General features: G+C 37.2%; 1 protein-coding gene across 1 annotated transcript; it reads right to left on the reverse strand.

The window, feature by feature from the left end:
- Positions 1-8,523: 8,523 nt before the first annotated feature.
- On the reverse strand, positions 8,524-22,527 carry GUCA1C (guanylate cyclase activator 1C). The gene is made up of 4 exons (XM_026663891.2): positions 22,235-22,527; positions 14,379-14,528; positions 13,344-13,431; positions 8,524-10,195 (listed from the first exon to the last, which is right to left on the reverse strand). The coding sequence occupies exons 1-4, from the start codon at positions 22,424-22,426 to the stop codon at positions 10,065-10,067; spliced, it is 561 nt and encodes a 186-aa protein (XP_026519676.1). The 5' UTR covers positions 22,427-22,527; the 3' UTR covers positions 8,524-10,064.
- Positions 22,528-24,016: the final 1,489 nt, after the last annotated feature.

Below are 24,016 nucleotides of genomic sequence, written 5' to 3' on the forward strand. Positions count from 1 at the left end.
AAATTTTATTAGGTCCAGATAAAAAAAATATAACTAAATTTTATAATTATTTACTAGAGATGGAATTAGAAGAGGAAGTAGTCAAAGGCAACATGATAGCTTGGAGCAGAAACATAGGACGTAGCATTACATTATTAGAATGGGAAAAGGTTTGGACAAGGAATAATAAAATTACAAGATCAGCAGCATATAAAGAAAATGCCTATAAAATGTTTTATAGATGGCATCTCTCACCCTTGAGAATAGCGAAAATGTCTCCTAACATGAATCCGAATTGCTGGAAATGTAAAAAGAAACAGGGAACATTTTTTCATATGTGGTGGTCCTGCACTGAAGCCCAAAGATACTGGCATAGAATAAAAAAAATGGTTAGAGAAAATAACGGCGGAGCAAATTGAATTAAAACCAGAATTCTTCCTACTGGGAATATTTAATAGACAAATTCCTAAAAATGTCAAATATATAATACTGCATATTCTTACTGCAGCCAGAATAACCTTTGCACAGTGTTGGAAACAAGCAGATATTCCAACAGAGGAGATGGTTATACAGAAGCCTGTGCAGAGATGGACAAGTTAACCTTAGCACTTAAGGAAAAAGAAACATCAGAATATTATAGAAGCTGGGAATGCTGGTATGACTGGAGAGAACAAAAATAGAAAATATATTAGTAAATAACGTAAAATGTAAATCATAATTATATATTCACAATCAGATGTATTTGTAAATGTATCACCAATATTGATAACAAACAAGGAACCATAAACTGTCGATAGTAGAATTGTTAGTTTTTTAATCATTTTCTTTTTTTTCTATTTTTCTTCTTCTGTGTGTTGTGTTGTGTTTGTTATTTTGGTTTTGTAATCAATAAAAATTTTTTTTTAAAAGAATAACAGAATTGGAAGGGATCTTGTAGGTCATCTAGTCCAACCCCTTGCTCAAGCAGGAGGATCTATACCATAATAGGCAGCTTCATAGTCCTGCAAGTTTACTTTGGGCGTACATAAAATAAAGCGATGTGGATGGCACTTTAAGGATCAAGTTCTTTCCATCTCCTGTCTCATCCCCGCCTCTCACCCAGAAACAGCTAATTTGGGATTTGATTCTGTTTTCAGGTAAAAAGAAACGAAAAACAATAAAAACTTCCAACTAGGATTAATCTTCATTTTAGAAGTATCTTGGTGAACCAGTGTACTTGTACAATAGAGAAAAAAACTCCACCAGAAGCAATTTTATATGAAAAGACTCTAATATATTAGAGGCTACTATATTGTATTTCTAAGAATTACAAGAGTTGGTCAAAATTATTCTCTGCATGAAAATAAGTGCATTGTGTATGCAGTGCAATAAAACCACGAGAAAAAGAAATAAGAATTCGCTACACTAATATCAAAATTTTATAGTTCTGTGTAAATTATGTAGTGTGAGAGATTAAAGATGATCATGACTAGCTGTCCTAAAGTTTTAACATGATGTGTAAACTAATAACATCTAATAACTTCTAAATATATTCTAAATTATCATTTTTTTAAAAAAATATGGTCAGCTTTACGATTTTCAAATGCTAAAAACGAAATATACATTTAAATGATATAGTCTAGTTCTTTGAAAAGATAATGCTGATCATTTTATGCCTATTTTGTATTAGTATGTAAAATTTGTTCCACAAACTTTGACATAGTTCATCAATTTGATAGAATGTTTGATTTGGTAGTACTGTGTTTAAAAGCAAGTAACAACCAATTTTAGAATAAAAGTAAACTAAACAGCTCAATGCATGAGTGAACATTTTGTTATTCAGACAAAGTGAAAAAACTTTATTAAACTAAAGCTACAAACTCTTCTCCAAGCTCTCCCTCCCCTTTCTACTTTGCCTCTCCTTTCTAACCCTGAAAAAAAATATTCCTCTGAGTAGAAAAATGAGGAAATAAAGGAGGAGGTGGAATGTGTATGTGTCTGGAGCACAGTATCTTTTAAAATATATTTTAAAAGTGTACGTGTGTGTTTCTGTGTGTAGGAGAGGAACTGACTGTACTGTGTCTACTTATTCCACTATGACTACGCCCATCGGGTGATAGGTTGGTACCTGTATTATAATCCTAGTTATTATTTTCTTCTTCTGTTCAGCCACATCTGATTCTCCGAGACTTCCTGGACAGGTTCCTGTGGTTTTCTTGACATCCTATCTCCTTCCTAGGCTGGGAGAAAGTGACTGGCCCAAGGCCACTCAGTTGACTTTATGCCTAAGGTGGAACTAGAATTCACAGTCTCCCAATTTCTAGCCTGCTACACCATACTGGCTAGGATATTCTGTGTATATCTTATTAGTATTTTCAGTTACATTGACAAACAGGTGATACCACATAGGATTTCTCTCATGAGATTAGTCGGATATTATTTTATGGGCTGAAACCTTCCAGGAATTGAACTATCGATAGTTCTGCATAGTTTAAATAACTATACAGTGTATATCAATAGTACTATATATTATGTATTGTATAAAAATAGAAAATCCTGTTCTGCAGAAGTCATGTAGAACTTGTTATGTGAGAACCTTAAAGGAATATGGATTGTACAGATCATTCAGATTTTATCATTTTGATACTGTTGAAAACCAGCATTTCCTAAGTTTAATTCCCAGTTGAAGGCACATGGACTGTAAAGATCCTTTATGTAGTACCGTGTTTACCCCAAAATCAGACCAGATCTTATTTTCTTTTAGGCTTGAAAATAAGCACTTGGGCTTATTTTCGGGGAGGGTTTTTGGGGGAGGGAGGTGCAGAAGGCGGGGAGTGTGGTCATCTAATGGTGGCTGGTCCCCTTGACCAGAGCCATTATCAGCTGAGCCAGCGATAATGGTGAGGCAGAAAGCCATGCAGTCCGCCAGAATCGGCTCCTCCCCCCGCCCCTACCTCTACCCAGCTGATGCTGCTTGAGAAAATGGGGATTGTGAGACGTGTAAAAAATGTAGAAGCAAACCGCAGCCTGCCCCTTTCAAGCAATCAAATGTCCGTGTGTGAGAGAATGAGAGAAACGATGGAGGGGAGTAACAAGAATTGCAGGCAACGGACTTCCGGTTTGAGCTTCTTCAGCGACAGACCAAAACCTCATCTCTGCGAGGCTTCGATCCGTGCTCGCCGCTGGAGTGCTCTGAGCCAGCTGGTTTCGGGGCTAAGCCACCCCGTAGAGGTGGTGAAGAGGGGGGAGACTGCCAGCAAGGTTAAGGAGAGCCGCATCTCTCCTCCCCAGCTGGCCATTACTCCCTTTCCCGAAGGCGGTTGCAGCGGTGGTCAGAAATGGCCACCACGAAGAAGAACTCGACCGGAAAAGAATGTGCAAGAGGAAGATAAGAAGAGAAAGTTTTGGTTGACCGGGTCAAACAGCAAAAGCAACAAATAAGATACCTGGAATTGAAACTGTTAAAAAACAATAACATTGTTTCCTAAGAAAATTTTTAAGCTGCGAAGGAGAGAGAAAAGGGAAAAGATTTGGTTTTCTCCTTTTCCTATACTGACAGCTAAGAGACTTAAGCAAGAAATTGGAAAAAAATCCACTTTGACATCAATAGGCATTTAATGCTGAAAATAAAAAGTCAAAGGGATAATAAAGATTTCTGGGTAATTAAAAGCTTTTGAAAACAGGAAAGGAGAGAAAAAGAATAAAAGGGTAGGATCTGGAAGGGAGGAGACTGCCTGGAATTAAAAAAGAACTTACAGCAAAATCTCAGAAATAATCTCAGAAATAAGAAGATATAACTCAGGACTATCTGGATTACTTGATGATTTCTGGATTCTTGGTTATTGTTTTGAATGACTAAAATCAATTGGGTGGTTGTTTAAAATGGCTCCACTTTTAGAAGAACTGAAAATGGAACTTAAAAAGTACAAAGAAGATGCACAAGAAGGGAGAGGTTTTTTTTGGCTTCGTATTTCAGTTTTTAGAAATGGAGATTTGGAATTATGAGAAACAACAAGAAATGCCTGCAGAACAAGAAGATTGCGACAAAGAAGAAGCCATCTTTAATGAACAAGTAATCTTAGATGGGGGGAAAAAAGGAAAGGGGGGAAAGAGAATGGAAAGTTTAAGATTGGGAAAAACAACTCCCCCAAAAAGAGTGAAAATAAGTATAAAATCAGAAAGCAACAGAAGAGGGAAATGCAGAAGAGAGAATTAGAAGTAGAGAGACAAGGGGGTAAAAAGGGGAGGGAGAAAGATGAGAGGAAAGAAAGAAAGGAAAAAGAAGTTATAAAGGACAGAAGCAAAATATAGAGAAACAGGGCCTATTTAGAGATAATGGGTGAAAACTTAATGGAAAAAGGAATTCTGCAAAGGTACATAAGATAGTATGGTTATATTAGAAGCAGAAATAATTTTAGAAAATATGAAACAATGTATGATTAAAGTGTCTGATAAAATAGCTATCGTAATTCAGTGGAATACTTGTCAATAAATAAATGTAACAAAAGATTTATAAAACGTGAAGAGAAATAAGGGAAAATTAATTATGGAGATTATATGTGTTTTTTAGGAAGTATGATATTTAATTGAAAAGAAGTGTTAAAGATGTTAAGATTTTAATGATTATTAATGATAGAACTGAACTGGAATGGAATGAGGGTTTATAATTACATATATTAACAATCTTTCTTTTTTTTAAAGAATATAGTGTGTATTATAAGAATGTACCAAGCAGAATTCGATTGGAAGTTATGTATTATGTATTATATTGAAGGTCATAACCTTAAGGTATATATTGGAGTTTTAAATAAAAGTTGAATGGATGTAATTAAAAGATACAAAGGTGTCATACTCCAATTAGTAACTACAGGAGAAAATTTGTTTAATGAGAAAAGATAATATGAAATTGAAACAGAACAGACAAAAGTATAAATATAATGATTTGATGAGATAATCAAATAAAATTGAGGAAATTAAAAGAGGGGAAAAACTATATAGAAAATGTAAAATAGTATAAGATATGGAATAGAATACAAAAAGGAGCACGAAATTGAGGTTTGTGTCTGTATAAAGAAGTTCAACCCGGGACCATGCTATTTTCAAAAAAGATGTTTTACTTGTATTTTGTGTGTGAAAACCCAAATAAAGCTTTATTAAAAAAAAAAAAAGAATTGCAGGCAACGCTGTTTGAAAGGATTTCCTCTGCCGTTTCTCTTTTCTGTCCCTCCCTCCCTTCCCCCCCACACATTTGATGAGAAACAGTGGAGGAAAACCAGGTAAGGGGACTGTCCCACTCCCACTTCCAGATCGGTGCCTGCTCAGAGTGACACCCCAATGCCTGGCCTCTGCATGGCTGAATGCAGCCAATGCGAGAAATGGGCTCTCTCGCAGTGCCTAATCTCCCATGTGAAGCCAGCTGGGCTCGTTCCCCCCCAGAGCACAGTGGCGGCCAAGCTCAGCAGACCAGACTCAGCCAGACATGCCATGGATGCACCGCTGTCCAGAGAAGAGTGTACTGAAGCTCAAATGCTGGGCCTCGCTGGACTCGGAAGCCAGGGATCATGCAGGCATCCCAGCCACGTAAAGGCCTCTAAATCCCCGGGCTGCTTGCAACTCGATTGAGCCATGCATAGAAGCAGCGGCACCGCTATGAGGTTTGTCATACTGGCGCAGCCTCTTTGACCAGAACCCAGAAGGCTTCTTGTAGCATTGCACTTGTGAACAGCAACACCACCGTGATATTAATCACATTGGCACATTACCTGCCATGAGTGGCTGCACCGGTTGAATCTTGTGGTGGTGCTGCTGCTTGCGTGCACAACGGCACAACAATCTTTGCAGGATCCTGCTCCAAGAGGCTGCAGCAATGTGACGAACCTCATGGTGATGCCGCTACTTGCACGCTCAATACTATAACAAGCCTTGTAGGGTCTTGGATACACTGAAGGCACAGAATGGAGTGTTTTTGATGAACAGCAGGAAAATGGGGAGGGGATTTTGTTTTCTGTCCTTTCCTCAGTCTGTGCTGGACTTGAGGAAAGGATAACAGGCAGGAAAATCCCCCTTCCCATTTTCCTGCTGTTCACCAAAAATGCTCTGTTCCAAGCCTTCAGCGTTGCAATTCTGGAACATGCTGAAGGCTCAGAATGGAGCCCTTTTGGCGAACGGCAGGAAAATTAGGCGGATTTTCCTGCCTGTCACTCAGCAAGCTCAACACACACGGACATCCCCCAAAGATTCCAACCTGAGCCTTCAGCGTTGCAATCGTGAGATGTGCGTCCTTTTCTCAAGTGACATTTGATCGCTTGAAAGGAACAGGCTGCGTCCAGAGAGAAGGAATGAGAGGCAGCTCCCGGCCCTCGCTGGCTCAGCTGATCCACAGGCCCCAATTATTAAGGGGCTGAGCAGCCATTAAGTGACTGGGGAAGGGAAGGGCTCGTCCTGTGCTGGCCACACCTACCCCCTTCACTAGAGCTTATTTTGGGGGATAGGGTGTATATCGGGCCCATCCCCAAAAAATCAGGCTAGGGCTTATTTTCAGGGAAACACAGTTTTAGTAATGTAAATATATGTAAATGATATAAAATCAGAATTCCCTAATTGTGCAAAGTAATAGGAATACAAAAATGTAGGGTTTCTAATACAGAAAATTTACAACATGATGATACATCATCTAACTAGACTATTCCCAAGTAATATCCTAAAACCTGAGGAATTTATGATTCTTTGTTCTTGCTTCTTCAAGAATTCTACCCATTTATCTGAACATTTTTCTTGTTTTCCCAGCTCAGGCACAGAAGGTTCTTCTTTTATCTCCCCAGATTTTTGTCTAAAAAATAAATCGAGAAGAAGAGGGTTGGTAAAATATCCTAAAGTTTATTCCAGATAAATGTGTATTTATCATGGAGGCTGTAGTTTAGTGCAGTGGTCACCAACCAGTGGCCCTTGGCCCACTGGTGGACCGTGAGAAAATTTTGGTGGGCCGCAGAGAAATGCCCCCCAAAGCACCCCCCAAAGCCTGCCCACCCACTGGCTCCCACCCTTCAGCCGAGCGCAAACCTGCAAAAAGCAGCACAGTCCTCGCCGGGCAGGATGAGGTAATGGCACTTTTGCAGCAAGAGGGAGCTGGCGGCACAGGCGGGCTGAAGTGGCAATGGAGATGGCCGGAAGGTGCAAGAGCGCTGCACTACTTGCATTTGTGCAGCACTTCCACACCTTCCAGTTTGCCTCTCCTGGCCTGGGCTCTTCCTTGATGGCTGCGGGCTGTAGGGACGGCCTGGGGCAGGAAAAGTACTGGCTGCTGGTGGTGGGAGGGGGTGGAGTGGGCAAGTCTGCACTCACCATCCAATTCAGACATCCGGAATGGGGCAGTGGGGGTGGCATCAGTTTCCTTGTCCCTTCGGCGCTATACTTTGCTGCTACCCCCCCCCCTCCACGGCCCAAGCCATCGCTGTCCAGGGAAAGCACAGGAAACGTGAGCAGAAATAGCTCTCGCTGGGGCGAAAGACCTGAGGTCGAGGAAGGCACAGGCAAGAGAAGACGGAAGCTGCTGCCTTTGAAAAACGCTGCTTTCTGTTGCCTGTGCCTTCCGATCTCTGCTCTTTCGCCCCAGTGAGAGCTGTTTCTGCTTGCTTTCTTTTCCTGAGGGGAGCAGCAGAGATGTCAGGGCTGCTCTTTCCCCCTCAGCAAGCCAGGCCTGGAGGAACATGAAAAATTGCAAGCGAGCGCCGGAGAAAGGCGTGTTGGAAAAGCCAACACACATTTCCAGTGCGCTTTCCTCTGTCCCAAAGTAAGATTGTGTGGAGGGAAGGGAAGGAGAAGCCCGGCTGGCTTTTCTTTGGCATGGGGTGGGGAGGAGAGACCAAATGCCCAGACCAAAAAAGCGCTGAGGAAGACGGGCTCCTGATAACCAGCCTGTTTGTGCAGGTGAGAACTCCAGCTTTTCTGGACTTGACATCCCCCCCCTTTCAGCCTCCACACAGGGAGGAATCCTCTGCTTGGAAGTGACAGGAGAAACCTGGAGGTTAGCCTTTATGTGGAGGCTGAAGGGGGGGGTGTTGCCTGGTTATTAGGAGCTCGTTGGCGATTCCAGCCCGGCCCTCCTTCCCTCCCCCGACTAACTCCAGGCAGCCATACCTGGAGGGAGAGGTTTCCTCTGACTTGGGGGAGATATGAGATGGCTCTGCTTTTTTTAATATATATATATATATATTATATTTAATATAAAATTTATTAAATAATTTATATTTAATATAAAAATAAAATTTTTATAGTAAATATATTATCTTTTTTTAAAAATTCGTGTTAGTGGTCCTCAGGATTTAAAAATATGAGTTTGGTGGTCCCCGAGATCGAAAAGATTGGCAACCCCTGGTTTAGTGAATGTTAGCTGACTATTGATGGCAAGTACTATGTTCAGTTACATATATCTTTAAACAGCTAATAATCTGAGAAGAACTTGATCTATTCAATTTAATTAGAAACAATTTTTTCTATATCAGCAATAAAAACAATACAATAGAAGACAACAATACAAAAGATGAATTATGAGAAAGTTCAGGGAAATGAGATTTCAAAAAGAGGTTCACTTTAATAAAACGTACACAGAGTGCAGTTGTACAGAATACAGAAAAAAACTAATATACAATTTTTAAAGCTTCCTGTGATAGCAAAAAAGGAGATTTTTAAAATGTAGCATTGACACAAATTGACATGTACTATGGAGGTTGAGGGATAGTAACTATAGCTTAGTTTGAGAACAGAAAGTTAAATTTCTGGATAGGAATGAAAAATATTTCTGTTTTAGGAGCAAGAGAAACAAGCCTCTTGGGCATTGTTAAGCTACTTTCAATAGCTTAGTGTGATGAAAATTTATTTTGGATTTTCTCAATTCCGGATTTGGGAAACTGTCAATAATATGTCAGACAGAAAAAAGAATGTGTGCCCAGTTTTTTCCCTCTTCCTTGGTTGAGGAGAGAGGCAAAAGGAGAGGAGAATTTTTAGCATGATTAGTTTATAAAGTTAAGGGAATTACTTAGGTGGCAAATCTGAACATAGGAATTTCACATTGTTCTAATATTTGAAGATTTCGTCTTTTTTTTTTCATATTCAGAAAACTTTAAGAGTGATGTATAGGAGTGTGCATGCATGGCTGTATGTACTCCTGCACCGTTACTATAAAGGATGTTGCGAAAAGCCAATAGCCAGAAAAAGGAAAGTTTTACTTGACTTACGAATATGTAATTTTAGAATGGCTGAAACTATGCTTTTTCAAAAGCAATAAAAAGAAAAAGATATGCAAGCAGGAAAGAACATTGGCCTTTGCTCTAGGATTTTAGAAATTATAATTTTAATAATTACCTTTAAATTATTTTGTTAAATATATGTTTCATGTAATTGGAATTAATCTTTGATAGCTGAAGATAAAGTTTTGAAATGCATCCTCTTAATTATTTCCTCAAATTTGTCTCATTTCACGATAAAGGTTTATTTTTAAATACTGATTTCTTTAATTGTAACCCTTAAAGACCTTTTAAATACCAGACCATTACATCATGTTAATTTACATTTGAAATAATTTCTATAATACCAAAGTAGCTAACTGCTTTTCCAAATAGTTATTTATATTTTGCCTGTTAAATTAATTGAGGTGTTAATTAATAAAAAATACTCCAATTTTTAAATTGATTAGTGTAGATATTACATTACTGAAAAAACATACTTCATCCTAAACTGATCTAAATAGGACAGTCCTATATAATGCTTTATCACCATGTTCCAAATTTCAAGTTAAACAAATTATATTTAAGCAATTTATCTATTCTGTATCTTCTAGAGAAAAGTCTTCCCAATTCCAATTGTATTTATCTAGTATTATGTGCTTCTTTTTTCTTTCCGCATTACAAAATTTTTATCATGTATGTAGACAAAAGCTATTGTATGTTATGAGAAAGAAAAGGGCAATAGATGAAGAACAGTTCTGAACTAATAATCTGTCTAGACCGTCTTATTGTTTTGAATAGTGGGTGGGAAATATAATCATCAGTCTTGGTATTTGATATTCCTTGAATTGTTCTTTTTGTCACAAGTGCCATTTATAACATGTGTCAGATGCTGTGTCTTTTCTCACTCTGTAAAATTTTCAGTACACTGGAGAGTTCAAAGCTTTTTGAAATAATTTCCCGGAAATGTTCATCATGTTCCATTCCGTTCAGGAGTTCTTCTAAGGTGAGTTCCCCTATATGAAAACAATATGCACTTCTTTAGAGTCAAAGTTTTGTAGACTGACTTTTTCTGTCTTGGAATTAGGGAAAACACTGTCATATCCACTACTATATTCATTACAAGTTATCCTCGACTTATGAATGTAATGGAGCCTGCCCATTACGATCGTAATGTTAACTGAATTGTGTTAAATGAATGAGCCCCATCCCTCCCCCCCCATGCATTTGTTAATCAAATGTGTGGGTCATTAAAAGCACATGAAGTACCTCAGGAGTGAGGAAGATCATGGGAGGCCTAGTGCAGGGACAAGTCCACTGTCTCCAGCCATCAAAGGCCTCTCCCCACCCATTGAGATATCCCATGCTCTACTTCAGGGATCCCCAACCTTTTCGACGCCGGGCCCGGTTCCGACATCAGCTGGCGCGCGGCCCGGTCCGGGCGTCAGCTGGGCGCCGCCATCTTTTATGACGAAAAGGCGCTTCGGTGGCGTCACGGAAGCGCTGTGCCATAAAAAGATGGCGGCCACGCTTCTGGTGAGCTTTTTCGGGTAGAAATGGCTTTCTACCCAGAAAAGCTCACGGGCGCTGGCGCCGCCATCTTTTATGACGAAACAGCGCCCGTGAGCTTTCTACCCGGAAAAGCTCACCAGAAGCGCTTTTTACCAAAAAGATGGCGGCGCCCAGCAACCAGCGGACCCGGTAAGGCTTGTTCATGCCCGGTACCGGTCCGCGGACCGGCGGTTGGGGACCCCTGCTCTACTTCACACCTCTTGGGATTCCCACAACTGGTTGGGACTTCTTCCCACCTGTCACCAATTGGTCATTTACTTTGGAAGATCTCCAGAGCTCAAGTTACTGTTGCAAAGCTGTTTTCCTTAGATCTTGTATTTTTACACACACTTCCGTCCTCTTTGGAAAAGCGTTTTTGCATGGAGGAATGTGTAAGAACCTGAGATCTATCACATCTCTGTAGGCTTTTTTTTTGTGGTAGTCTGAACGGTGCCACGTGTGCCCATTGCATATTTTCAGCAACAGTTCCCTAACAGCCAGAGCAGCAACGCCATGCCCCCTGCGCTCACCTTGTTGGGTGCCAGGCCCTTGTCCAGCCAAGTGGAGAAGCCTTGGACTGCCCTGTCTCTTTCAGAAGTGGGTGTAGCCCTGCCCCACCTCTTGTTAGGGTGCCAAACTCACCCAGATCTTGCCAATTGTGTTGCTGCAGAGCTAGATTGAGAAATTGGTTCACTAGCTGCCCTCCGCCCTTGTTTGCTGGGTCTTCTCTGGTGGAGATCTGGCAGGCACAGAGACACCTATGGACTGTAAGGATCCCAGCAAGTGAAGGGTACAGGGCAGTTGGTGCGCCAAGCTCTTCACTTCTTTATCCATCTCCCAGTGGTGCAATTAATGAGATCCAGGTGGGTTCAGAACTTCAGCAATTGACTTAAACTCTGGAGATCTTCCCAAGGTAAGTAAGTGATTGGTGTGGATACGGAGGAGCATATGGAACATGGTGGGCTACCAAAGCAGGCCCAGTGTCTGTAGAGACCCAGCAGGGCAGGATGGAGGCGGGAATTGGCAGGGAGCATGTTGCAATGGCTCTGCGCTTGGTCGTAAAGTCAAACGACCGCTGTGGTGCTGCAACATACTTAACTTTGGGACTGGATCATAAGTACTTTTTGTGGAAATGTTGTAATTTTGAACCTTCGTTAAGTGAACTGTCGTAACTCAAAGACTACCTGTACTTGGTAAAAGTAATATAGTTCCCCAACAATATCCTCCAATTTGTGGGAACCAAATATTCCATTCATTTGAAATTGCATTTGATGCATTTCTGAATCCTGCAGTTCCATCTGTAGAATAGTTTGTTAGATGAATAGAGCAGACTTCTTCGATCTGTTGCCTTCCACTCCAGAACTGCTGAATGACCATTCTAATAATTAAGGCCATGGATGTGGAGAGCCTAGACTGAGGAAGGCTGGAGAGATACTGCTTAGATATGCAAGCTGTATGACGAAGCTTCAGGGAGGGGGATGGAGATAATGAAAACTGGGAGAAGAAACTCTTAAGCTCTAAGGAAATATTCAGACAATTCAAACTCCTTGCTTCCTCAAGCTGCTTTTACTGAAACAATAAAAATGCAGAAGAAAAATATATTTGCCTTTGTGGGCCTATATAATTTGAATCTCAGTTACTAGTTTTATTTTAATGTGTCAAAAGAATGAGTCTCTCATCTTCCTTTAGTTCTGCATATTTATTCCGTTCTGATCAGTTTTATATTGGAAGGAAAAAGCTCTCAGAGACTCAATAGTATATATGAAACTTTTTCTTAAATATTTCTTTTTGGAATTGATAGTTGCTGCTTAGGGGGTTAATGAGTATGATGCTGAACCTACAATAAACTGAGATTTATAATTACAATAGAACTTAACTGAAATAAAAATCAGATTTCCCTAACATACAACCAAAGCAAGAATATCTTAGGTAAGTAACAATGCAACTGAAGAATGCTTGGTAAAATTATCCTGTTCCATCTGGATAAAAATACAGCTTGCAACATTTCAAACATTCATTTTTCTCACTTTGATTCTCATGGCAAGATTCAGCTCTTTGCTTCTAAAAAACACAGAATATATATATATATATATATATATATATATATATATATATATATATATATATATATATATATGATTAAATATATTTATAACTATTTAATTGCCAATAATCACTTCTGGCAGGATACTCTCGATCAAATGAAAAAAAAAGATCTCAAGGTAATTAATTATAGTACAGTTAGAATCTCTTGTTAGAATCTCTGTAAAGCAATTTAATAAAATTTGCTCAACAAAGAATTCAAAAATGAAATGAATGAACCATACTTTTCTCTGTTCCCTTTCTTTGCTGTCTTTGATTTTATCTTGCTGCAAACAAACAGTGAGATCAAGCCATACAGTCTGAATGGCTCTTTGAATTTTTTAAAAAAATCAGTTTTTGCTTTGTACAATGTCCATCATACAGTAATCATCTTATTAGATCAATTTCAATCACTTATAATATTTTTGATGTATGAACATGTGACTAACTCTTTAAAGCTTTATCAACAGAATGCTTTTACAAAATTGCAAAATAATGAAAATAAAGATTTCAAGGTTTATTTATGCTTACCATCATTGTTTACATCTATCTTCTGAAAAATCAGGTTTGTCAATTCTTCAGGAGTCATCTCTTGGTTTTTATTGATTGTTTGAATAGCCTAAATAAATAATAATGTAAGAATAACCACACTGTATTGCAAATGTAAGGGGTAGCTAGTCACATTGTTTAAAAGAGTCTAAAACTTTAGAGGCTTATTAGTTTATATTGAAATGCATATCACAGTGTTTTGGTATTTAAAAAATATATACTATTCATATTACTTTTAATTTTTCATTGCAGCTGAAGAAGTGAAGGTGGTGATCGATGTCTTAGTATTTATCTGTTTAGAAACACCATAGGTTTACTAAAATACTATATTTGGAGGAGCCTGTGAAGTGAGTGACCTAGAAGCTACAGCTGGCAGGTCAAACGTATTCTGGCAGATAACATCTCTTCTAAAATCACTACACTTATTACCAGTAAGCTTAACTTATGAAGTCTTCCATAGTATAGTAACAAGATCTATTAGATACTGCATGCCAGCATTGAATCTGCCCCTTGAGAGTACCATCTAAGAGCTAACCCAATTTCAGAGGTTGTCAAATCTACAGAACCCTTTAAAACTATCGTCAGACATTGCTCAGCTCCATCTCTTTTTTTTTTGCAATTCATATATTGGTTCACACTGTTTTATATTTTTACATTGTTATAATGTGCTATATAGAGTCTTCCTGTTGGAGGACACTATAAAAACATTAATAAATACAGTAAGAAAAAAAAGTTGGAAAGGGACCATTTAAGTCAATGCAGGAATCCAAATCCAAATGCATAACACATAGAAGCCTAAATACCAACAGGCGATAGCAGCTTTGGATAGTTTCCAGTCTCGCCTAATGGAAGTGGGGAAAATTCAGTATAGATACATATTGCCTTTGTCTCTGGGACAGTAAAGAAATAAGTGACAATTTGGCTATATCTTTATTATAACAGTCAAAACACCAGTATATTCACAGTATTAAACCCCCATAGAAAGACTTATCCTTGCTAATTTGTGTGCTTACTCACCATTAACATGCTGATAACTTCTTTTTTGTCAATTGTTCCACTCCCATCAATATCATAAAGTTTAAAATACCATTTCAATTTTTGGTCAATTTTCCCTCGGATCACTAGATTTATAGCAGCTAAAAACTCCAAATAGTCAATAAGTCCATCCTTAAAATAAAAAAAAAAAGAGTGTGTGAGAGTATATTTGCAAAGTATATGAAATTGCATTTTTTTTGACAATAATATTAATAAGAAGATAACATGCTGCAAAAATAATTAAGGATGTTTTGATGGCTTCCTCATCTTGTAACTTTCTTGCTACAGAAGAGTTCCACCCATTCAAAAACAAGGAAAAGGATCAGTAAAAGGCCAGAAACAGAAAACAACTCGCTGTATAACCATCTATCATGGGAATAATAATAATAATAATAACAACAACAACAATAATAATGTGGTACAGAGACTTCCTCTCTGTATCACCACTTCAGACTGCCCACCAGATTTTAAAAAGTAAAAGTGGTAAACTTCAGAAATGTCACTGCTGTTACAGCAAACCAGAACTGTTCATTATGGAAACGGCAGTTCCACAACAAGAACTGTTTCCAGCCACTGAGAAGAACAGCCTCACTACCTGCAGCTCAAATTTCTTTTTTTTTTTTTTGTAAGTTTTATTTGAGCTTTCACAAAAAGAAAAGAAATACAAGTAAGACATCTTTTTTGAAAGCAGCATAATCCCGGGTTACATCTCTTCGTACAGACACAAATTCAAGTTCATGCTCATTTTTATATTCCATTCCATATCTTATTACTATTCTACATTTTCTACATAGCTTCTCCCCTCTTTTAACTTTCTTAATTTTATTTTATTTATTTCATCTCAATTCAAATCATTGTACTTATATTCTTTGTCTGTCCTGTTTCAACTGTCTACTATCTTTTCTCATTAAACAAAATTTCTCCTGTAATCACTGATTGGAGTATGACGCCTTTATATCTTTCCCCTAAAATTATAACACTTAATATAATACATAACTTCCATTCGGATTCTGCTTGGCATATTCTAAAACTACACACTGTATTCTTGAAAAAAGAAAAAAATTATAAATGTATAATATAGTTAAAACAACAATCCATTCCAATTCAATTCTATCATTAATATTAATATTCATTTAAATCTTAACATTTTGCACATTACTTTTCAAATAAATATCATACTTCTATGGGAACAATTATAAACTTTCCATAGTTAATTTCCCCCCCTTCACTTATATTTTATAAAACATTGACTAATTAAAATGTTCCCGTTCCTTCCTAATTCAATTTTCTCATTTATTTTATTTCATTTATTTTATTCACAAACATTTCACCAAACCACACCAACTACTTTATCCCTCTTTTTAATCATATGTTGTTTCCAATTTTCTAAAATTATTTCTATTACAAATATAACAATACAATCTTATGTACCTTCACTGAATCTCTTTTTCAGTTAGATTTTCACCCATTATCTCTAAATAGGTCCTGTTTCTTTACATCTTGCTCCAAACCTTTGTAACTTCTCTTTCTTTCCTTCTTCCCTCTCTTCTTCTCTCTCCCCTTTTTACCCCCTGTCTCTCCACCTCCATTTCCCTCTTCTGTATTCCCCTTTTCTGTTGCTTTCCAACATTATATCCACTTTTCAAATTATTTTTCCCTTCTTTGGCTGTTTTTTTAAGTCTTAAATTCTCCATTCTCTTTCCCCCCTTTCCCCTTTCTTCCCCAGATAGAGTTACTTTTTCATTAAAGATGGCTTCTTCTTTGTCCCAGTCTTCTTGTTTTGCAGTCTTTTCTTGTTGTTTCTCGTAGTTGCAGATCTCCATTTCTAAGAATTGAAAAACGAAGCCAAAAGAGCCCTTCCCTTCTTGTGCATCTTCTTTGTATTTTTTAAGTTCCATTTTCAATTCATCCAGAAGTGATGCCATTGTAAAAAAATTTAAACAACCACCCAATTGGTTTTAGTCATTCAAATATAATAACCAAAAATCCAAAAGTCACCAGACAATCCAAATACACACAAGCTGTTTCTTTTTACACTTTCTTTTTTTTTTCACTTTCTCTTCCTAGGGTTACTATTTAGTTGCAAAGTTTCAGTTAAAATGTATCTTTTAGAAATCTTGTTGAAATTTTACTTTAGATTCTTTTGAAGTCCAGGCAGTCTCCTCCCTCCAGATCCTGCCCTTATTCTTTTCCTCTCCCTTCCTGCTTATAAAAGAAAAAGTTTTTAATGTCTAGAAATCTTTATTGTCCCTTTGGCATTTAGTTATATTTTCAGCTTAATTGCCTATTGATGCCAAAGCGGATTTTTCCGATTTCTTATTCCGATCTCTTAGTTGTCAATGTAAGGAAGGAGAGAGAAGAAAAAAAAAACCTTTCCCTTTTCACTTTCTTTCGCTGCTTCCGACTCTTCTTTGGGAGTGATGTTATCTTTTGTAAAATTTAAATTCCAGGGTACCTTAGTTGTTGCTTTTTCAACTTAACCCGGTCAGCCAAAACTTTCACTTCTTATCTTCCTTCTGCACTTTCTTTTCTGGTTGAGTTCTTCTTTCAGGTGGCCATTTCTGACCACCGCTCCTACCGCCTTCGGGAAAGGGAGTTTGGCCAGCTGAGGAGGAGAGATGCGGCTCTCCTCGACCCTGCTGGTGATCTCCCCCCTCTTCACCACCTCTACGGGGTGGCTTAGCCCCAAAACCAGCCAGCTCGGGGCGCTCCAGCAGCGAGCCCAGGCAAAAACTGTGCACGATCGTGGATTCCTGTCTGTCACTGAAGCCCTGCAAACCGGACTGCTGCAGCTCAAATTTCTGTTAAGACTCTCTGACTAGTCCCCGTTCTTCCCAATGTCCGATTCTGCTGCTGGCTGCACTGGCTGCCGGCGAACCACAACACTACCAGGAATGCTTTGTTTGAGTCTTCCCTTCTCTCCCACCCCATCTGGCATGACTTGTACATTAAGCATTGTTTTTTCCTAACTCAATAGCAGGAACAGCTTCTTTATGTGGTCAAATGGAGCTCCACCTACTTTACTCACATAGGAAACTGTCTTAATACATCAGTTGCAATTTTACAAAATATTTTACAATTTTACAAAAAGCACATTGTCAGTAATCTAAGTGATGCTAGCAGAGCATGAGGTTGATAGCAGTTGTTTGCTCCATGCAAAAAACAGCAATGTAAGTTGTTCATCTCTTCTTGAAAAGGCTCGTCATTTCAGCATGTCATGGGATTTTCACAAAAAAAATCACTCCCACTACCACCAGCCAGTACTTTTCCTGCCCCTGGCTGTCCCTACAACCCGCAGCCATCGAGGAAGAGCCCAGGCCAGGAGAGGCAAACTGGAAGATGTGGAAGTGCTGCGCAAATGCAAGTAGTGTGGCGCTCCTGCACCTTCCGGCCATCTCCATTGCCACTTCAGCCCGCCTGTGCCGCCAGCTCCCTCTTGCTGCAACAGTGCCATTACCTCGTCCTGCCCAGCAAGGACTGTGTTGCTTTTTGCGGGTTTGCGCTCGGCCGAAGGGTGGGAGCCAGTGGGTGGGCAGGCTTTGGGGGGCATTTCTCTGTGGCCCACCAAAATTTTCTCACGGCCCACCAGTGGCCCGCCATGGCCCACTGGTTGGCGACCACTGGGTTAGAAGCAATCTCATTGAATTATATTGGGGAAATACACTTGCAAGATTAAATCCTTAACAATCAAATGTATTATAAAATAGATTTTTATCTAATACTGTTAATAGGGTGACATTGTGGATATAAAAAAGAAATGATTGATTCCCAGATTTGTCAACAGCTTGCAAAGAAGTATGTAAGTATGGCTGGACAAACAGCTACATTCATGCAAGTTATGTGTATGAGACAGAAAAGGAGAATACTCAAAAAGTGAATACGATTATAGTTTAATTATTGTGATTATAGTTTAATCAGAATAAAACAATCATGTTTTAATACTATATAAGCACGTAAACTATTCTGACAGGCATGAGATAGAATGCAGTTTGTGCCTCCCCTCATGAAATTTAAATACAGTTAAACATTTTGTGTTGATTTCTTTTATCAAATCATTTTTCTAAAAGGATTTCTGCCATTTTTGTGAATTTCTTTGAACTCGATTATAAGAATAATAGTGCAGAATAGTTGAATCCATCAATACCATTGGCCTGCTTCATAAAGCTGTTGGGAGCTGAAATCCAGCAACTTCTGAAAAATTGTAAATATTCTATTCGTAGATTAGAAGAACAAGAGCAGTCAAAGCTGGTGCAAGGTTACTGCTGAATATTACCAACTGCAAAAAGTCTCATTTTACCATGTGTAAATTGCGAACAATACATACATTAAATATGTGCAAATTAACTCTTGTTAAACTCTGGTGGCTTTCAGTGCAGATGTGGCAGAAAAGTGAGTGCAATTATATTAAATGGATGGATAGATAGATAAGCTAGATAGATAGATAATTTTATCCCAACTTTATTATTTTTTATAAGTGACTTCAAGCACTGAACATATATAATATTCCTTTTTCCTCCTATTTTCTTCACAACAACAATCCTATGAATGGGTTAGGCTGACTGAGAGTGACTGCATTCATGGCTAGCTTTTCTGCTATATGCAAGCTAGAGCCACAAATTGCCTATCTCTGGTAAAGGTATAAACTCAGAATCAAATCCTCTGAATCCTTGTTTACTATTTCCCACCTCACCCAAAGATCTCTTTTGGGTGCAGGGAAGGATCATGTTTCCAATACAGCACGCATGAAGTCAATTGGAATGTTGAATTCACAGCTGTTAAAAGCTGCCTTTTCCAAACAGATTGACATTAATCAGCAGCATCTTCAGCAAACTGCACTGACCTAAAAATGATGATTTTAGTGCACTGGTACATTATACAAATGTCGCAATTATATATTTGTCTCAATGACTGATACAAAATATACGGTACTTGCATGATAACTTTACACACATTTGCTTTCCTTAGCCTCTCTGTTAGAGTCACAAAATTTCATTCAGTTCTGCTCAGTCCATGCACCTTGCCTACTGCAGTTAAACGGAGGTGGTAAGTTTTTGCAGGACTCCCTGGGACTGTGAGCTCAGAGTTTTATGATGACTAAATTATTACTGTATTACTTAAACTTTATTTTGTGAGTGTTTGACTTTATTTGTGCACAGGTTTCATGAGTAGTCTGTATGCTCATACAAGCACACCTTAAAGGAAATATAAGCCTCAACAGATGGCACTTTTTAATACAGATAGTCTTCACTTAACAACTGCTTTATTTAGTGACCATTCAAAATTATGATAACATTAAAAATATAACCTTAGGAGTGGTCCTCATACTTTCTACTATCTTAGTGTCCCTCAGTCATGTGATCATTTGCAAGCATGGCAGTCTGCTTTCAACACGTAAACAGAGAAGCCGGCAGTGAAATTGCAGGTCATGGACATTTATTGTCTTGCTTAACAATCATATCATTTAGTGACATAATTGCCAGTGCCTATTATGGTTGTTAAGTGAGTAGTACCTATAGATCTGGACTATTCGATATAATTGCTTTTTAATATCAAAAATAGAAATGAAAAATCATAAAATATTAAATAATAAAGTAAAAAATATTAATGACAAATGTCAAAAAACATAAATAGTGCTTTAATTAAACAGTTTAAAAAACTACAACAAAGAAAAACAGTCTATGTCCTAACAATAAACAGTTATAATCTATATATACTCATCTAATACAAATATTAATCTAGTACATATCTAGTACATATCTAGTGTTTCCAAAACTTTTGTACAACTATCTTTTTTCAATTTATACTCTGCATAAATAGTCCCATATTTCATTATCTATACAAAGTCCAAGTCTAAAAGCAATCCACTCATAAGTAGCATGGGCAATTAGGTCTTCAATAAGACAATTAAATTTTATGCATGATCCTTTTTCACTTTAGAAATATTATTAGAAATTATAATCAATTTAAAGTATACTTTATCCAAATAAGCTGAAATTAGAAACCACTAATGTCCTAGCCAAGTGAATTATAGTGAAAATTTATCAATTTATCAATCTTAGATCAAGACGGACATCAAATGTAGTTCATTGAAAATGTAAGCTGCAGGAAGAGAAGCCTGAGAAATTATCACATTAAATTAAATGTTAGTCTCCTGCTCAAATGTAGCAGTGTAATGTATGCCAAATAAAATCTGTGGCTATTGTCTTATAATAGTGTTATCTGGATGGAACACCAGGAGCTAGGACTATAACTACCAGACTTGCATTATCAGTTTGTAAGAATTACACCTGGAATTCTAGAACCACCAGTTCTGGCATCGGAGCCCACTATTTGCAAGAGATTGTAGCTTAAGGAATGTTACAATAAAAACTTATGCGCGTGCGTGCGCATCTATTATGAATATACATATGAATAAGCAATAAAATTATGTGAGTTCTGGGTTAGACAACCTAGTTCTCATTGGTGTCAGCCAATGAGCAGGTAGACAATCCATGGGAATATTTTAAAAAATGACAGTGATTTAAAGCCAGAGTTGCCTTATAGGGGAGATGAGTTGCATAAAAACATTAATAAATTTTTTTTCCTGGTTTTATAACTTTGTGCCTAACCGGAAACTTTCCAGGATTTCTGCAATTGTTTCAGTGCTAAGAAAAAGCAATGAGAGCTGACTGTGTTTCATGAGTCACATTATTTTGACTTCATAAAGGATTAGTGATACTAATTTTTCTGCTGAAGTTCTGTTTTTCTTTAAGCCTTTCTCATTACAAAGTACTATATGCGAAGATCAATTTCTAATATTCTATTGTCACATTTTCCAAAGGAAAAAAATTTGGAAGTAAAGAAGTATAGTTGCTGGGCCTGTGAAAACACTGCTCATGAGTCTAGCTTATATGCTTAAAAGTTATTTGACAGATTGTATCTTCAAATAATAATGGTTGCCATTACTGTTTTGTAATTTGCCTGAGCTAAGATTATACTTAACTTTAGTCACAAGGCTGACATTAAGTCAATAATCCCCCAAAGTACAAACCAATCACTAATTCCTACAAACTTAATATGCCTAGTTTTTTTCGGGAAGACAAATTCAAAAACATTTTAAGATAAGTATGATGAAAGAAAGTATGATGAAAGAAACTGTCACAAATAAACTGTAAATAATCAAATTTGTTTTTTTAAAGTGTGTATCATTAGGAGGGAAAGCAAATATAAAACAAGTGAGTAAATATGATGCAAGTACATTAGGAATGTTATACACAATTCTTATTTTATTTCAGAAAGAATATTGAACAGGAGTAATGGGATAGAAATAGAAAAAGATAAATAAAATTGTAGTAATGAAATATAACAACAACTGGGCATGCAATTTTAGAGAAATGACCACAGGAACTACTATAGAAGTATATGGTACGTATAGTGGCTCCAAAATTTCAAGGAATGTGACAAATTCATGAAGATTAATAATATTGATACATAGTGGTTTTAATAGTTAATAACTCCATACGCCTTTGAAAATTGAAGGCACAGCGCTGGCAACCATATTAAAGTCTACAACCTCTGTTATATATATCTTAATTCTGTGCATCTCACAGATATCAATGTGTAAAGTACACAAAAGTATGAGATATCAAGATAACTATCAGAGCTATAAAATATATTTTAATCACTGATAAATTAAAATCTTGTTAAACAGGCATACTAGCTACTTTTATATTTTGCAAAATCAATTTAGAAGGAATTGTAAAACAAATGTCAGACTTAAGATGCTAAAATATTTTGTATACAATAAATGAAAAACAGCACACAATTACCAAAAACTATGCAATACAGAAATAACTTACCTTATTTGTATCAAAAATATTGAATACTTTCTCAACATAATTATTTGCCTGTGTAGTTGAATTTTCAAGACCAAGAACCTTCTTGCATTCATACATGGTGAGTTGTCCAGATGGGCATTCTTTCATGAATTTTGCATACCATTGGTAATTTTCCATAGCAATGATTTCCTCCATTGATTCATTGGCACCCATTTGGAGGCAATTAATCTATCCTGCTTTCTTAAATTTGTTTCTGCGAACACTTTCCTTCACTGCAGTGGCTCACGTTTAACTGGAATAGAAGGAGCTCCAACACATGTAACAACTGTAAGCATCTTAAGATCATTATAGATTTAGTATAAGTAAAAATAGAAGTGGGATTACCTTCAGCTCTACCAGTTAATATAGTTCTTTTATGAAATAGAAAGGTGTTGCTCTTAAAAATAATTCATGCAGAAATAGGTGTTATGATTTGATTACTAATCAATATTTTGGATGTCCAGAAAATAAAATCTGCTTCATTAGTTTTTATTTATTTATTAATGAAAAGGGGTTCTATATAGGAAGAACGTTGTGTATAGGGAAGAACAATTAACTATATTTGCTGAAAATCATTTCTTTAAATATTTTTTTTCTTATTTTTGGAGTTATATAAGAGAATTGGAAGGGATCTTGGAGATCTTCTATTCCAACTCCCTGCTCAGGCAGGAAAATTCACAATTTATGGAGGAAAGTTGTTCCATGGATTAATTGTTGGGTCTGGAAATTTCTCCTTAGTTCTATGTTGGTTTTCTCTTTGATTACTTTCTATCCATTGCTCCTTGTCCTGCCTTCAGGTAGAATAGAATAGAGTAGAATTCTTTATTGACCAAGTGTGATTGGACATACAAGGAATTTGTCTTGGTGCAAATGCTCTCTGTACACATAAAAGAAAAGATACATTCAAGAGTCAAGAATCATAAGGTACAACACTTAATGATAGTCATAGGGTACAATAAGCAGTCAAATCATACTAGGAAACAGTCAATATAAATCATAAGGATACAAGCCACAAAGTTACAGTCATAAGTCACAAGTGGGAGGGGATGGGAGATAAAGAGTGATAAGAAGATTAACAGTAATAGTGCAGCCTTTGTAAATAGTTAAACAGTGTTGAGGGAATTATTTGTTTAGCAGTGATGGCTTTTGGGGAAAAATTTGGGGAAAAAGGTGCTTTGGGCAATAAGTGGATTCGTTTTTCCCTTCTTCCAGCAACTATTCTTTATATGTTTTAGCCTCCAATCATCTTTGTTGCTCTTCTGTGAACCCTTTCAAATGTCTCAACACCGTTTTTACATTGTGGCAACCAAAGCTGGCTGCAGTATGCCAAGGGTAGTCTTACCAAGACATTATAAAATGATATTAGCACTTCCTGCAATCTTGATTCTTCTCTCTGTTAACATCTAAACATCTTAATTTATTTTATATTTTGTATATTTTTATATCATTTCTCCTTTCTATATTCTTTTTTTTCTGCAGCTTATAATTTAGTAAACAAACAAACCCTTCAATAAAGGTCAGAGGGACAAAGTCCATTGTCTGAGAATAAAGGCAGATTAGAGACAAAGTTTCATTAAATAAGTAAAAGTATTGTTATATGAAAAGTATCTGCTGTGCCACTCTATCTTCAGTTGAAGAATAATAAATGCTGCTCATACATATTAAAATCAAGCTAATTCAAGTTAATAAAAAGTTAAAATATTTGACAGCCAAATTCTATATGACTAAATGACACACAATATTTCCAAATTCTAATCCAGTCTT

This window comes from Notechis scutatus, chromosome 5, assembly GCF_049901735.1.
Source record: "Notechis scutatus isolate UNSWTSFEM ecotype Mainland chromosome 5, rNotScu1.2, whole genome shotgun sequence".
Classification (NCBI taxonomy): domain Eukaryota; kingdom Metazoa; phylum Chordata; class Lepidosauria; order Squamata; family Elapidae; genus Notechis; species Notechis scutatus.